The sequence below is a fragment of the Mirounga angustirostris genome, unplaced genomic scaffold, assembly GCF_029215605.1.
Source record: "Mirounga angustirostris isolate CCGP_5_RB_7025 unplaced genomic scaffold, mMirAng1.0.hap1 SCAF_9, whole genome shotgun sequence".
In the NCBI taxonomy this organism is placed as follows: domain Eukaryota; kingdom Metazoa; phylum Chordata; class Mammalia; order Carnivora; family Phocidae; genus Mirounga; species Mirounga angustirostris.
Window position 1 is genome coordinate 33,236,848 of NW_026991717.1, and position 17,344 is coordinate 33,254,191.

The window sequence follows — 17,344 nt, forward strand, 5'->3', positions numbered from 1 at the left end:
CTTTATTATGAGGCATGCAAGAGACAACAGCATGAGCCACCCACAGGGAATTAGTAGTAAACAGGGGCTTGAAGGGAACAGCTGTTTAAAAAATAAATAAAAGGTGACAAAAGCAGGCTAGATTTAAAAGCCTGGCCTTGGCAGTAGTCAGCTGAGAGAGAGCGGGGGAGAGAAGTTAGTCTTGTTACCTGTTCAGAGATTGCCCTGGAGGTACGTGAGAATTTCAGCTGTAAAAATCATTGATGGTCTCAGGTCCTATGTGGGACTTAGGTTAGCTTTTTTGCTTCCTTGGGGCATATGTAAAAGCAGTTTTCTTGGGATTGGGCTCAACTTGCTCTTCTGTGTTCCCTTTTTCTTCTCACCCGCTGCTACATATCTACACATCCAGTTTTTCCTGCCAGAGAGCTCCTCCTTTTCTCCGGCTGCTAGCCCCAGCTGTCATTTTCGCTTCCCATCCCCCATCCCCAGTTATGCAATTTTACATTACTGCTTTCCCGGTTTTACTGTCTTCATTTTTTTGTACTGTGCTTGCTGTCCTCCTCCAACCCCAGCTTCTAGTCTCTCCCTTCCCCCAATCCTGTGACCACCTTTCAGCTTCCTTTATCATTGTTGAACTGAATGCACTTCATTAGTACTTTCTCAAACCTGTTTGAGATCTGAGCCTCGTTACATATTACAGTGGGTAGAGATGATGGTGGGGAAGGGGTGGGAGGCTGTTTTCAGAAATTTTGGCTTTTTCCAAAATATTGGATGGGCTTTGACCTGGAGATCAAACAGATCCTTCTGCTGGCCTCCCAACTTCAGGCAGTTGTGTCCTCTTATGTTGAGGGCACATACTTGACTGAGAGCCCTTGGTGATGAAAGGCAGGGCAGTGAGTCAGACTCTGAGCTGTCTGCCTCTTCCTGATGCTGCTGCTGCAAGCTGGCTCTTCTCTTCTCCTGAACTGTAGCTAATTTTGGATGGATAATGAGGTAGATGATTGCTAATAACTTTCCTTTGCTAATTGTGATTTCACGATACTGTGTAGAGAGGTTTTTTGTTTTTTCTTTTCCCTGCTTCTAGGAGGAGAAATAGATCTGTTTTCATGGATTTTTGATGCATGTTCAGCTATCAAGGAATCCTGTGCTTGGTTTGGTAGGGGCAGTACGGTTTAATGGGAAGTACAGTAGACTAAGAGCTGAAGGCCTGCATTCTGATCCCATCTCTGCTCAAGATTAGCTACCTACGCAGTCTTGGGCAAGTTATGAACCTCTCTCTGTGCCTGCCCTATGAACCTTGTGAAACTGTGTGAATGAAATGCGATGTGATGCGCATGGAAGCACTTTGTAAACTGTTAGATTTTATAAAAATTTTAGGTACTGCCCTTTGTTAATTTGCCCACTGACCACAGTATCAGAGAAATGCATCTAATGATTTTAAACTCTTGCCTCCTATGAAGCCAGCTTTCTCAAGAGCAGGGTGATGAAATCATCAGAACTAGGGGGCAATCTTGCTTTTGAACCATCTTTTCTTTTGTTTTCTCACTTTTCCCCTCTGTCCCCCAGTACACACACACACACACACACACACACACACACACACACCCCTTGCTTGGGGGACTCTTTGATCCTATGCTTCTCTATCTCCATTCTTTACTAGGATTATAATTTTAAGGAGTTAGTGACCACAGTGTGCTGCACATTCCAATGGACAGGTCCTTGCTTTTTGTACTCAGAAATTATTAATTAATTACATTTAAGTGGTGGCAAAAAATATCTTTAATTTTTAAAAACTTTTTCTATTTTAGTAAGGGATATTGACCACAGTTGTGGAAAGTTATTAGGAGACCATGCTTTGGCTTTGGACACACCTGGATTTCAGGCCAGACTCTTTCACTATTAGCTTGTGACTGTGGGCAAGTACTTAACTTTTTTGGGCCTTAGTTTCCATCTTTAAGGGTGTTATGGTGGCACCTATCTTATAGGACTGTTGTGAGGATTAAATGAGGTAATACAAAGTGCTTAGCACATTGTCTCTAACACATAACATGTACTTAGAGAATGTTACCTGTTGGTGCACATGGCTAATAATAAATAATAGCTTTCAACGAACACATAGATAGTTGTCTGTAGTTAGTGTTTTAAGGGATTTTAAATCTTGTTTTTAGATAAGTTTGTTTAAATATATGTCATATAATTTACTAATTCAAAGAACATTTATTTTTGACTTAGTCCCATTTTCCTGTGTGCAGGTAGAAAATTAAACTAAATCAGATCAGCATTCCTTCCTCCTTAGTAGTGAGTCTTGCCCAGGGTTGGCAGTGTAAGGTTGAGTGACTTGCTTGGTTCTGTGCAATGGGAGTTGTGTTCAGGCTGTTTCTCAGCTACCTTTGAATTGTGTAGCATTGGGATTTGAGATTACACTGGAATTGGATGGGTTCTTGGGGTTCTGGACATACTTGCAGGCATTCCTTTTACATTAGCATAGTCAGTGGATTGATAAAGAGGCTTAAATGTCAGCCTGCATTTCAGAAGGGGAAAAAATACAAAACAAACCCCCGAACAGGTTTCTAGAGCATGATCAAGTAGATGGTCCCTGACTTACTGTGGTTCAACTTAAAACTTTTCAACTGTATGATGGTGCAAAAGTGATACATATTCAATAGACACCATATTTTGAATTTTGAATATTGATCTTTTCGCAGGCTAGCAATCTGCAGTCCCTTCCTCCCTCGTGGTGGGCAGCAGTAGCGAGCTGCAGCTCCCAGTCAGCCATGCTATCAGAGGGTAGACAAAACTGTTCTGGACTCATACAGCCATTCTGTTTTTCATTCTCAGTTTAACATTCAATAAATTATATGAGATATTCAACACTTATAAAGTAGATGTTTTGTTACATGATTTTGCCCAACCGTAGGCCTGTGTAAGTGTTCCGAGCACGTTTAAGGTAGGCTAGACTAAGTTGTGATGATCTGTAGGTTAGGTGTATTAAATGCATTTTCGACTTTTGAAAATTTCGACTTACAATGGCTTTATCAGGATGTAACCCCATCATAAGTCGAGGACAGTGTGCATAATCACAGTGTTTGAGAAGACATAAACTCCCCCAGTTCACAGAAAATGTGAGAATAAGAGCTCTTGTAATTTACACTTAATGATTGAGAGTGTGATTAAAACAGAGTACTGCTCTCTACTGCTTCCTAGGGATTTACTGATAACCAGTTTTCCATGGTGATTAAACCAGTAGTAAAATGAATGGAACCAGCTTCCTTTACGTGTCCTTCTATATTAGCTGGCATTGACTTGACGGGTGGGCAGGTGGCAGTTTGTGAAATTAAGACATGGCTCCTTGATTACCACTTTACCTGGAAGTGAGCTCAGCTTTTCATTGCTGGGGATTGGTGCCTCCTTTCTGAAATTCTGAAACTTCCCCTGCATCTGAGAGTGACATCTTTTTGGCTTCTTGGGGCCTCTGGTAGATGGTTCCTTACAAGGAACTGGCACGATCGGAAGAGGTAGTTTAGAATAGCATTTTCAAGGCAGAACATTTAGTCTGAGGCTGTTAATTACTGGATTCCTGTCCTCCCCACATTCTCAATGTTTTATGAATTGAAAGACTAGTATGAATTTGGAGGTCTTGTCCTCTACTTAAGTAAGTATAGTACCTCTCCTAGGGTTCTCAGGTCCATGGGGTGGATTTACTTCCAAAGGCAAGTACTTCTGTGGGTATAAACAGAAAATTCTCCGCTTAGTAACCTCCATTTTCAGCCAGCTCCTTTATATCCTTGGCTTCTGGACTGTAGGAAAGCTGTTCCATTTAATGTATACCTTTCCTTTGGAATGTTTTTAATCTGATGTTGGTAGATCTTGGCCCCACTCTGCTCACTCCAGAGGGGTCAGCTTGGTCCCCAGAGAAATTGACCAGCAGCTCTTGCCCTCCTGTACCTTGGGATACTGCCTGAATTGGTAGAAGTGCTGATGAACCCTAGGTGGAGGAAATGGGTGAGAGAGAGTATGCTTGCGCTGTGATTTAGTTTATTATGGATCCTACTCTCAAGTTCTTCAATTAAGTCTGGATTTTCTACTCTCTTTCTGCCATTGCCACCTTGTCTTATGGGAGTGTAACCTAAAGCAAATTATGGACAAGTGGAGGTAGGCATCAACTTTAATTCCTGAACAATGCCTGGCAATATTGTTGAGGCCTAGCCTTCACCATAGAATTTAATTCATCATTACATATTTCTTATTCTTTATGAGCTGGCCTCTGGGAGCTAGGCAAGTAAACTATGTAGACAGCGCCTGTCAAGTACCATGGTTATTTTTAAGACTGACTTTTCAGGAGAGTTCTCTCGTTGTATGAACTCATGGAATTGTGGAAGGCATAGTCCCTCTGTTGGCAATGAGCTGGATTGCCGTTGCTGTTGGTTCCCCTGCTGAGCTGACGCCCATAGTAACTCTCACTCTGAAGTACAGACTGTCTTGTTTTCTTGTGCCTGAAAGTCTGCATTCAGGTAGAGGCTACCTAGTCACAGCTAGCTGGGCTGTTTGTTTGCCAAAGACCCAGGGAAGAATAGGATGTGGGGGGACGTCCATCCCAAACACAGGGTGGACTCCTGCACAAGAGAGAAATATGCTGCCTTTTCAGTTGAAATTTCGACTTTGATTCCCAAGAGAAGGCACCATTAGGTCAGTTAATATTTCTTGTTGAGGCCCACAAAAGACATTGCATCTCTAACAAAGTGTTCACCCATCCAAAAGAGAGATCCTGACTTGGCATATAGAACTACTGCTGCTTGCGGTTATCTTTCATCGCTTGCCTGAATTTGAAAAGGTAATGGTTTGTGTTCTAAGGAAAAAGGCTCTTCCCTGAGACCTGAGGCTTTCTCATTCCTACCAACTGGGCCCATTGCTAAAACGCTTTCCAGTGGGCTTGCTTCTGCCTGGCTAGCACCTGGGCCGCCCCAGCTTGTAATTAGCCTGCCTTTGCTTCATAAGCTTCCCAGGGTGGTTCTTCTTCTAAAAGCTTATATGAAATGCTATTTACTGTCTCTTTATAGTTTAAAAATGAATCCTTTTTGTTCTTTGCAACTCATTTGCTTTTTTCTTTTCTTTTCTTTAAATTACTATTAACACCTGTTGATTCTTTTTTTTTTTTTTCTGATTGGCCTGTCACTGCATTCCTGCTCCCCCTCCCTCTAGCTGGGTTTGTCAAGTCGCCCATGTCAGAAACTAAGCTCACTGGGGACGCCTTTGAGCTGTACTGTGACGTGGTCGGGAGCCCCACGCCAGAGATCCAGTGGTGGTACGCAGAAGTCAACCGGGCAGAGTCTTTCAGACAGCTGTGGGACGGTGCTCGGAAGCGCCGTGTCACCGTAAACACCGCCTACGGGTCAAACGGCGTGAGTGTGCTGAGAATAACCCGGCTCACCTTGGAGGACTCTGGGACTTACGAGTGCAGGGCCAGCAACGACCCCAAGAGGAATGACTTGAGGCAAAACCCCTCCATAACATGGATTCGAGCCCAGGCCACCATAAGCGTCCTTCAGAGTGAGTCCAGCACCCTACAGTAGTACTGTAGTCATTAGAGGTGGCCCGATGACCCTTCCCTTCTGCTTCCTTTCCCTCTTCCCCAGTATGATCGCTCACCCCACCCATTGTCTTCGTTTTTTCAAACCCACGACCCTTTTGGTTGTAGTGTATGAAAACATCTGTGGCAACTTTTTTTTTTTTCTTTGCCGTCCTCTCTACCTCCCTTATCCCCCAACCCTTCTCTGTGTCTTTCTCCTCAGGAACAAAGAACTTGGGGAAATCCGTGCCTGTCCAAAATCATCTGCAATGGGAAGAGGTGGGGAGGGACAACTGGGTGGGGGGGCTCAAAAAACCACTTAAAACTCAAAAAACCAGGCAGTTAAACCAGGGTAGTGTTGAATTGTTTCTTTCCCTCCCCTTTAATTTTGTAGTAGGTTTTCCTGCTATCCTTTTGCTGATTTAGTCTCTGGTGCCTTTTTATTTTTGTTTCTCTCCCCAATCTAACTACTTTTTATTTCTTCTGTTCATTTGTTTGAAGCTCTCTGAGTAGCTGCCTTCACCTCTATGGTTTTAAGTTTGTGTCTGCCCAGCTTCTTCCCTCACTGTGACTTGGTGTCATCCTGTTCTGTGATGGGAATGTCGCCACAGGTGCGGTGTGGTGGTGTGTTTTGGTTGTTGGGTGGCATGTAAGCTTGGATATTTCCATAGTTTCAGCTCTTTTTCTTTTCTAAAACAGCGGCACGTGCTTCTCTGATAACAGCCCTCCACTACAGCAGTACGCTCCTTACTGGTCCTGCCCTTCCAGGCTCCTGTTCTCTCAAAAGCAGCAGCCTGAGATTTTCTCCATATGTCTTGCTATTAGGCACCAGGTGACACTAAACTGCAAAGTATTTTTTTTTAAAACCCCATCATGCTGTTTCAAAGTCAGAGTTGCATCTGCTTCCTGTTCACAGATAGTTTGACTTTGATGACTGACTGTTGGCACAGTGCTCCTCATCCCCTGGCAACCCCAGAAGTAGTTTGGAAGCCATTCACACTGGCCTTTTCTTGTATTTTGCAAAAAGAAGAAACTAAATTCCAACTAAGTGATGAGGGAGAGCTAAGCAGCTAGCTCAGAATTCTTCCCTTCCTCTGTTGTAGCAGGTACAAGTATTAGACATTAGACACAGGAGCTCTTGTGGCCACCTCTCTTTCTGAAAAGTGTCTTGCTACTTGTACAGTGGGAAGAAGGAGGGAAAAGCCACCAGTGAGCTAGTGCCCCTGGCCAGGAAGAGTTCTAGCCCCGCATCTGACCTGATTATAATTGAGGGAGCATACTCTATTTAATGGAAAGACCCTTTGGGTTTTCACCTTCTCTTCAAGAACTCAGACTTATAGCCAGTTCTGGCTTAAGGAACTGATTGATTTAGAAAGAGTAAGTAAAAATAGTAAAAACACATTTATGAGGAATTTGGTAATAACACAGGAAATAATAGGACATGAGCCCTGAATCTATATACTTATGTGGAAGATAGCAGGTTAGTCATCTGTTCTGTATAGTGCCTTAGAAGATGCTTATGAAGAGGAGAGGCCTTAGGGGAGAGAGAGGAGAGGCTGCTGCAGCTGGCACTGTTCAATCAGAGAACCTGCTTCTGGAAAGGGGAAAAGAAAACCTGTCTATGTGAAAATGGGGAATATTAACCCAGCAATTTTCCTTTAATTTAACACTTTTTCCCTTGCACGCTTCCTTCTCCTGCCCCCTGCTCCTTTCCTTATAAAAGCAGAATTACCCAAATGGCCACAGAAATCTGCAGAAGTTTGTAGGCATGGACTGGGCTGGGCATTTGGTACTTGTACTCCAGGAGCTTGACTCAGGTAGACTCAGAGTTAAAAGGTCATGCCTTGGGGCCAGAAGAAGAGGAGTCTTTGGGGGTACTACATAACATTTCCTCAGTTTACTTGGAAATAAACTTCCTAACTCAGAAGTGTCTGCATGTGGTTAAACCAAACCCTGGCCAGTTCAGTCTCGTCCCAGACTTCCTCAATCAGTTAACCCTAGTTAACTGTTTTAGAGAGCCAAGCTGCTGCTACTTCTAAAAAACACCCTGAATTCACTCTAATTGGATTGTTTTATGGTCTTAGCAAGGACATTTGCCTCCAGGAGGAGGCTGAAGTCCTCTAAGGATGACTTCTTTTTTTTTTTTTTTTTTTAATTTGAGACAGAGAGAGAGAGGGCACAAGCGGGGAGGAGGGTCAGAGAGAGGGAGAAGCAGACTCTCTGCTGAGCAGGGAGCCTGATGTGGGGCTCGATCCCAGGACCCTGCGATCACGACCTGAGCCGAAGGCAGACGCTTAACCGACTGAGCCACTCAGGCGCTCCTAAGGATGACTTCTTGACAGTACTTTCCCCAGAACTCCTTGAGTAAGGTAAGGCAGACAGAGAAATATGCCCAGTTTTTAGGGTATCTCCCTGGCCATAGCATGTTCTTCTACACATGAGTGATGGTGAGGGTAAGGGTCTCCCATCCACTGTTTCTAAATAGGAGTCAATGGCAGGTAAACATTTTTGGGCTTCTCCTAAATGTTCCTCTCTCCTGGATTTTCATGCGCAGTGCTAAACCACAGAGAGAAAAGCTCCACCTTCATCCTGGTGTAGAATGCAGATGTGGCACCCTGGCCAAGGAGCTTGGTTTAGCACTGGTTTCCATATACAGCAATCATCGGAGGGAGGCTACCCTACCCCATCACCCTCCTATGGTGCAGAATCCTATTTAAACCTATTTAAATTATCCACTTGCTCCCAGCTGACTCTCTCCTGGATCTTTAACACGTAAGGGGAAAAGTGCTTTCCTTTGCCTTCCAAGAATTCTTGGCAGAAAGTCTGCAGGTTGCTCTCATCACCTTCTTGATCTCCCTGAGCTGCAGTGAGCATTTGCATCGTCACAGGTAAGAGTAGCACTTACTTTGGCCTCCTTGTGTTGAGACATCTGGAAGCTCTTGGCCTCATCCTCAGAGTTTACCCTTTCTCAGTGCAGTCTGAGAAGAAGAACCAGAAGGAGAGTCCCACATGGGACAGAAAATAAAATTGGATAATAAAAATTTAGTAAAAACCTAAAAGTGTGTTTGGGTTTTAATGTTGCCTTTATATTTTTAATTTCTGTGGAGTACTGGTTCTCTCTTTTGTTTTTGCTTGGTTTTGATTTTTCCTGGAATTGTGGTGCTTTCTGCTGATGGTGTGTGTGCGCCTTCCATTGCAGGGTTTGCAGCCGTTCTGCTCGACTTAAGGCCCAGGGATTTGGCTTCTGTCCAGTGTGTTTTGGAAACCATGGGACACCACTGCGCTAACGTGTTTCCATGCATCTGCTTTTGTCTTAGTGGCTGCTATGCCTCCATTATCTGTACGTAGAGACCGTTTGGTGTTACCAGTAAGGACCAGTGCTGAATGGAAGATAACCACTATCCCTTTGCCAGAATTGGAAAATAGTGAGAACCCCTTTTAATTGAACAGACTTGAGGATTTGCTTTATTTGTCAGTTTTCTTTGATATGAGCTCTACAGTCAGAAATGTTGCATTGATTAGGAGGTCCTTGGGCATTATATTTTTCAAGTGTCCCATGACTTCTCTATTCTGTCCCCCTCCCTGCACAGGGGACAAAGCTTAGCTCCAGTGGAGGGAGAGAGTTCTGTCCTCAAGAGTTAAGAGTCAGCACCGTACTGCATAAAATGGTATCAGTTTGCTGCTACAGAGTTGCCAGGTGCAGGGAAATGGGAAGTTAGTCAAGAATTTCTGAGAAACAATTAGAAAAAGAATAAAAGAGGAAATACCTCTAATTGTGGATGGGAAAAGTTTAGACTTCACCTGAAAATGTCTGACCAAAAGTAGAGTAACAGCTAAGCTTGGGAAAAGGTTAGAGAGAAGTAACGGTAATAACAAGACGACAAACATCTTGACTTTAATATAGTGGTGGAATTTTTTTTAAGGATGAACCTTCCAGGAATGATAGAGTGTGCCTTAAAACATTTCTGCTCAATGTGTTCTAATATTTGAGTCAAGTAGGTTATTTTTGTAGGTTCTAAAATAATGACCCTAGGTTATCTAAGCCCAGGAGAGAACCAGAAGATGAATTATGTAACTTGATGTAGGGCGGAAAGTGACGGGGTGGGGGGGAGGGGGGTTGGAGGTGGGGAAGGGAGGCAGAGCTAGCGAATTCAGTCAGATGTGTGTTCTAGGCCCAGCGTTGCCACTAAGTCATGACTTGCACAAGTCATTTTCCGTTTCTAGCTCTTAAAGAGTGGGATTCACTGAACTCTAAGGGCCTTTTAGCTCTAAAACACTAGGAACACATGATACCAACACATATCGCATTCTAGTTATGTTATCTGCACAGTGGAATGTGTTTTACTTAGCAATTCTGAAAAAGTTTTGTTTTGGGAATAAATACGGGCTGGAGAGAAGAACTGTGATGGTTCCTTAAGAATTTTCCCTTGGCAAAATTTGGAAAATGCAACAGACTACTGGCAGGAAATTTGCTGTTAGGATCGACACTGTCTTTTTCTGCATAATTAATGACCATGGCTGGTTTGCCATAGGTTTATCAGAATTTAATGTGGGAAAAGCCATACATGTATTATCTAATTCTAGCTATTACTGTTCCAAGGCTTAGTGACTCCATAGGGAGTTTATTAGTTACATAAATGATATTGCCTTTGTCTTCAGAACTGCAAGGCGGAGCCTGATTTTCTAATTGAAGCTGAATTGGTTGGTGGTTCTTAAATCATAAAACTGTGGTGTTCAAAAGTGTAAGTGGATTGTTGCCAGTACAAGTACCCGTAATACTCCCATTCTTTTCACGTCTAGGCCAACTGGTCTTCAGGCTGTTGTCTGCGCTAGTGGTCATTTGCTTATAATCATTGTTTTTCCTTTCTTGACTTCCTCCAAAGTGGTAAAGTGAAATTCCTCATGTGGTCCTGTCTGCCCTCCCTCTTCTTCTAGTCTCCCCATCCTACCCCATCCGATTCTCAGGCCAGGGCTACAGAGAATGGAAGGCTATGGCTCCCTATCACTGTGCACTCTTATTACAGAGCCAAGGATTGTCACCAGTGAAGAGGTCATTCTTCGAGACAGCCCTGTTCTCCCCATCACCCTGCAGTGTAACCTCACCTCCAGCTCTCACACTCTTACATATAGCTACTGGACAAAGAATGGGGTCGAACTGACTGCCACTCGCAAGAATGCCAGCAACATGGAATACAGGTGAGAGGGACTAGCAGCTCCTGGGAAGATGGGAGGGAGCATTGCTGAACTTACTGTGGACGTTCATAATCCACAATTCTGTTACATGGGAGACACATAAGATATATATGGTCCTTCTCCGGAGAATCTTATCCGGTATGTCTGGGGTGAGGCCCAGGGATCTATTAAAGATTTCCAGAGGATTCTAATGAACAGCCAGGTTTGAGAGTCATAGATGTTCCCCTCATTATGATAATAGAGATATGGAGGGCATAGGGAGTAGTAATCGTGCTTGTCAGTAGGAAAGTCACAATTAGAATGCAGGTCTCTTGACTTAATCCAGTGGTTTGAGGAATCAGATTGAAATCTGCTTTAGGACTCTTAGAGCAAGAGCACCCTTTAATCTTTCCACTGGGTAGATTTCCTAGTGAGTTACCTTTTAGGAGTAATTAATAGGACCAGAACCTGATCAAGACCCAGTGGATACAGGGCTCTTTAGTGATCTGGATTAAGGATAGTAACCTGGAAACATCATTTGATGAAAGGGGTGTATTTGCTGGCTGAAGCTAACCTGGCACCCAAAGATTTGGTGCTTTTTTGGAATATCTAGAACACATGGCACCTCACCTTTCAGAATTGTTTGTTTGTGGTTGAAAACTAATTTGGAAAAGGATCGGCCAATCCTGTTTGTCAGCTTTGCAGTGCAAAGAAGTAATGCACTGGAGTGAGACCAGGAAAACCTGTGTGCCAGTAGTAGCAAGGACATTCTGCCGTAGTTTGCAAGATTGAGATCTTTTCATACCCCTCATTAAGGATCCTCATTAAGGATCCTCCCTTTTTCAAGCAAAGAGTCTGAAACTCAAAGAGTAATAATTCTTCGCTGTTTTCAAGGCCAAATATTGTATCTAGTAAATTTCAGAAGTAAGGCTAGGTCCCAGGTCTTTTGACTTTCTAGAATCTAGGTCTTTTAGTGGCAAGTTAATCTATCTCCACTGTAGTTTCTTCTGATGTTAAATTGGAAACATAACCTCAGCTATATTCTCATAGTTTGGAAAAGGTTAATCACATAGAACTATTGGGTGGAATGAAAGGCATATATTCTTGGGTCTGTTTGTTAGTTTTACGAGTTTATATTTTTATAATAACTCTTTCAAGGTACCAGACATTCAATTGTGTTTCTCCTAGGACTTGTACTATGTCACCTATAGGGCTTTGAACTGTACCTTACTAACTTTGAGCTTGACTTTATAAAATACTGCCTCTTCCTCCTCTTCTTCCTTCTTCTTCTTTTTTTTTTTTTTTTTTTTTGGTCAGCTTATTAGCAGCTCTCTAGGGGTGTTCTGCATTGTCAGAGTTTTTCAGGGAATCTCTCTTCTCCCACATTTTGTGAAAGAACAGCTGATGAGTCCCTTGGGCTACCTATTAAGTCAGCTATGGAGCCAGTCTCAGATCCTGCACCTGCTCGGCTATAGGGGATATTTTCCATTTGCTTCAGTTGCTTCCCAGTAGTTGAAGGGAATGTTATGGGGGAGATTTTGAGCCCATAGGCATGGGCTCAAGCTTGGGAGTCCTCTTTTCAAATCTTTTTAAGGAACTTAAAAGGAGTTAGTCTGAGCCCTAAAGATACAGCTGCTGCCCCTCCTCCGAACTCTGGAACATTTGCTAAGAGCAGCTGACTTGTGTCTGTTTTCCCTGTTGGGAGTGTATTGATTTAAGAGCTACTTGTATCAAATTTAGAAGATTTTTGGCTGCTCCTTTTAGAATATTCTGCCGTGGGTATGCTGAGACTGTCCTAGGGATGGGCTGTCTCTTTCCTCATCCATAGCCTGATAACCTGTGTTTCTTTCTTGGGATGAACAGTAAGATGGATAAATATATTGGGCCAGTCAAGGTTAGGGGTTTTTCTCAGACATTAACTAGTGCAATGGAGATGTGACCATCACAAGTATGTTTTAACCGCTGAGCCAAAAGAGGAGAAGCTATATAATGGTTTTCCTCTGATGTGGATTTCTCTCTTTTTGGTAATTACACACCAGCCTGTCTGCATGTGTTTTGGGGTGTGTGTCTAGGCCATAGTGTACTGAGCTGGTGTGAAACTGGTTGTCAGGGGCAAGAAAGCTTGTTTAGGATCACCCTGTGGAATTCAGAGGAGTGCAGTTCTAGCCATGCACATTTCCTACAGTCCTTCTTGTCACTCTGCTTTACTTGATCAGGATCTCTGCACAGCTGTTCACTCTGTTTACATTCATTCAGTCATTTACTCGTTTATTCATTACCCCTGCTATATTCCAGGCCAGGCCACGTGCTGGGTATAGAATTATGCACCAAATAAACAGTGCCTGTCCACATAGAACTTGGTCTTTTGGGAAACTGGACATTCATCAAGCAATCACATAAGTATGTAATTACACGTTGCGATGAATGCTTGTGAAGAATTACAGTGTAGAATAAGCAAGAATGTCGGGGGGCGGGGGCTGTCACTTAGATTGAGGGTAGAAAGAAGTGATGTGAGCCAATAGTGATGCAGAAAGAGTTAGGTTAGGGTAAGGATAATGGGAAGAACATTCTCTGTAAAGGAATATCTCATGTCAAGGTTTTGAGGAAGGAACAAGTGGGGCACATGGAAAAACTGAGAAGAGCCCAGCAGGGCTAGAAAGTGGCTGAGATGAGGGTAGGAAGCAGATCATGCAGGGCCTTAGAGTTCTAGCTGTATTTAAAAGTTTTTTTTAAGATTTTATTTATTTGTTAGAGAGCACGCGCACAAGCGGGGGGAGCGGCAGGCAGAGTGAGAAGCAGGCTCCCTGCTGAGGAAGGAGCCTGATGCCAGACTGGATCTCAGGACCCTGGGATCATGAACTGAGCCAAAGGCAGACACTTAACCGACTGAGCCACCCAAGCATCCCTGTACTTAAAAGTCTTAAAAGTTTAGTTGCATCTTTGTGGCTGGTGCTCTGATGTCAGAGATTTTTTTCTCTCTCCACTATCTCTTTGGTCCTGTTAGTGAGTAGACTTACTGAAAGGCATGCTACTGAAATACAGTGTGGGGAGAATAAGACCAAAACAGGGTCTTTAGGGAAGCACAGAAGATTTGCTTTTTTTCCTGCTCGCTCTTATTTGACTAGAACCACCAGGTGAGCAAGAAGTTTTTATTGATGGCTCCATCCTCTATATCTAAATAGAGTCTGTTTTGTACAGCCCTCTGTTTTGATTACTTGTTTAAGGTGAGAGACCATGTATCATTCCATCTTTGTATTCCAGACATCCAGTAAGGAGTGAAGCATTAATGTTTTGTAATACATGGAGGGAGGTTTTTGCTTTTAGTTAGGAGGAGGTGAGTTGCATTCAGGGACACAGTTTGGAGAGCAGAGTCCCTGGTTGCCCTTTTGATTCTTTTGTTGTATATTTTGTCGTATGTTTGTTCCCAGCTTCCTCACTTGATTTTTTTTTTTTTTTCTCATCCCTGCAGGATCAATAAGCCGAGAGCTGAGGATTCAGGCGAATACCACTGTGTATATCACTTTGTCAGTGCTCCTAAAGCAAATGCCACCATTGAAGTGAAAGGTACAACCCAACAGAGGCTGCAGTGTGAGCCTCTCACTCTCCTTCTGAGACACTACCTTGGTCTGGACTCCCAGTTTTCAAGCTGTTCTTATTCCCATTACGGGAGGCCATATAACATTATGGTAGGACCACAGGCTCAGGAGCTCAGCTGCCCAGGTTTAAATCCAAACCCTATCATCTCTTAGCTATGTATGTGACTATGGCAAGTTATTAACTTCTTTGTGCTCCTGTTTCCTCATTTATAAAACCTACCTCATGGGGATTATAAGGAGGAATAAATAAGTTAATGTGGTAGTTCAAACCATAGGAAATTGCTATTTCTGTGTGGTAAAAATGTATGAATGTTGGCAGCTTCATATGGTTCAACCTATGTAAATCTCTTAGAACAAATCGTGCCTTACAAATGTTATTAAATAGGTCTCTCCAACGGGCCAGCAGGATTTGGAAAAATACGATGTGCAGGGTGAACATAAACTGTTTGTGGATAGCTCATTGGAATTTTAATAGGAACTGGGTGCATGGGCATCTTAAACATGTAGCTGAAAGTTCCTGGAAAGGAAGGGAACTCTAAGAGAATGGACAAGTGATCTCTAAGAGTCGGAGCTACCTAACATCGTGAATCCAGCTTTCCTGTATTATTTCAAAGAAGCAGCTGAGACCCAGAAAAGTGCAGCCACGAGCTCTGGGTCACAGAGTGGTTTGTGGCAGCTAGCATTAGAATATAGGTCTTGACGCTCATCCCGTGTTTTTCCATTTTATGAAATGTCCAGGGGAAGGTGGGGCTACTGTTTGGGTTAGACTGAAGAGATGAGGGTTTTGTTTTGTTTTGTTTTCCTTTCTTTCTTTTTTTTTCAGTCTTCATTTTGCTTAGGAAGGATACAGACTTGTTCTTTAAATCCATAGGTGATCCTTAGCAGCTGAAAGGATAAATTTAGGAAGTGGGAAGATCCTGTAATAGCAAATATTCAGATCTTTCTTAAAATAATTAGAAGACTAGAAGTTCAGATTAAAGAAAGGCTTAGACAGATTCTAAGTTTCAATTATATGTTGTTATTAAATGAAAGTAGTGTCTTGCTGACACAGCCCTGACTTGGAAGTGGATGTAAGGACAGCCAGTGTCTCCTCCAGCTGCCAGATTGAATTCTAAATGCCTGAAGGGGTTGAGTCACAGTAGCATGGTTACAGTCCACACAGGCTAGAGAACCTGGGATTTGATTCCTTCAGGGCTTTTCTTGGAGAGGTCTGGGTTTATCTGTTTTTGAAGGATGACACATTTGTTCAACATGAGGATGAAGGTATGAGAAGTCCTTTTCTCTAAGCCAGCCAAGTGCCTTTCCTTGCCTGGGTGAGCCGGGCTATGTGGGGAGATGTTTTACTCGCCCATCAGATACTGGAGGCCCTGCAGCATTCCAGGCTGAGCCTTTGGCACCAAGTCCCAAGTGCGGAGGTAACAGGATGGGGGAGGGAGGGAGAGTGGCGTGTGTAGGTAGCTGTCCTCCCGAGCCTGAAGGGTAATTCTGTGCAGCTGGAAGTCCTGGCTTCACTGTGATCCTGCTGATTTGGCTCTCATGATTTCTAGCAGCCCTGTCAGGAGTGGAGACAGAGGCTTTTTCCCGTTGGGTTGGATGCTCAAGAGGTGGGCTTTAGTGACCCCTGAGGCGTCTTTTCCTCACATTCCCTTTAGCAGACAGGAGGTAGTGGTCTGGAGGGGGCAGAGAATAGGAGGCTGCAGGTGGGAGCATTTTCAGAGGAAGTGAAAACTTTCGTGATAGCTTACTGTGGTGACTGTGAGTGCTGTGCACCGCTGCATTTTCCTGCCCAGCAGCTCTGTGAGGAAGATTGGGCAGCTGGTGATATCCTGCTTTTAAAGGAGTTCACCTTAAGAGAATTCTCTCTCATAGAATCCTAAAGCCTATTCTGTGATTAGCTTGGACAGTTAGGTTAGTCTCTCAAGAAAATTCACAAGGAATTCCAGTCTCTTTACCCTAACACCTGGATAGAAAACAGCTGAACATTTAGTGTCTTTTAGGTGATAATTAGTTTAGTCTGGTCAAGACTTGAACATTTTTCTGTTTAACTTTAAAAAGATTTGCCATAAGCCCAGGATCATATTCTAAGCTAGGTGGCTGGGCTTGTGAACTGCCTTGCATTGAGAGAGAGCGAGAGAGAAAGAGAGAGCGGGAGAGAGAGAGTGATTCCCAGAGCATTTTCATATTTCCTCAGTGCCTCTATGGTGAGGTAAAAGACTGTTGTCTCTTTATAGATGGAAAGATTTGACAGATTTGCTGAGTAATACAGGTACAGAGGTAGCTGTACTTGAGAGAGATTCAAGAAACATAAGTGACCTCTGCTGAAAGGAGTCTCTGCGAATCTTCCTTTATGGTTTAACTAAATAGGCATTTCAGGGCAGTATCGTTTATACCGTACAGATAGATTTCTTTAGCACTTATTCTGCAGTCCACAGTCCTTTTCTTTCCCATTTGGCTTTTACTGCAGTTCAGCGCCTCCTCCCTGGGGTGTTGTTTGGACTGAGCACTGTGGGGAGTGAGGGGCTTAGACTAGACCAGACCTGGGCACTGTAGAGCCAATCATCACATCTTGCTCTGCTTAAGGTGTGCAAGAGGAAGAAAGGCTGGAGGAGTCAGAGGAAGGGGCACGTGTCTAGGAACAGACCTGAGGCGGCAGTGTTTTTCCACCCTAGCCTGTAGATCCCTGTCAAGAAAGGAATTTTGAGGATGGCAATGTCTACATGTAGTAGGGAAGGCCTTGCATCTGAAGTAGGGGGTTTTTTCTTTTACTTTTTTTAAAGGCCAGGAATGTGACACAATGTAAACAGGAAGATACGATTACTGTGTAGGATTACATTTCTTAGGTGTCCGGCCGAGATGGACTTAGGTGACCTGAGCAGATGCTGGGGGTGAAAGGTGGAGCAGGGCTGACCAGGGGAGAGGAAACAGCAATGACTAGACCTTAGTGGGACCTCTGCCCATAGCCCAGCCTGTCTGGGGATCCACTTAGATAGCTCTGGGGAGGCATCTCTTTCCCCAGTTTTTTGACTCTTCA

The 17,344-nt window shown here is 43.5% G+C and overlaps 1 protein-coding gene across 7 annotated transcripts in view; it reads left to right on the forward strand.

Moving 5' to 3' along the window:
• Window positions 1-17,344, forward strand: part of NPTN (neuroplastin) — a 74,362-nt gene that overhangs the window by 30,234 nt on the left and 26,784 nt on the right. For 3 of the 7 annotated variants that reach the window (XM_064570174.1, XM_064570175.1, XM_064570176.1), the window contains exons 2-3: window positions 10,570-10,741; window positions 14,187-14,281. In XM_064570174.1, coding sequence (XP_064426244.1) covers window positions 10,570-10,741; window positions 14,187-14,281 — 267 coding nt within the window. Of the gene's footprint in view, window positions 1-8,637; window positions 8,971-10,480; window positions 10,742-14,186; window positions 14,282-17,344 lie in introns of those variants that run through there. The other 4 variants (XR_010404962.1, XR_010404963.1, XM_064570172.1 and 1 more) reach the window with 3 other exon arrangements.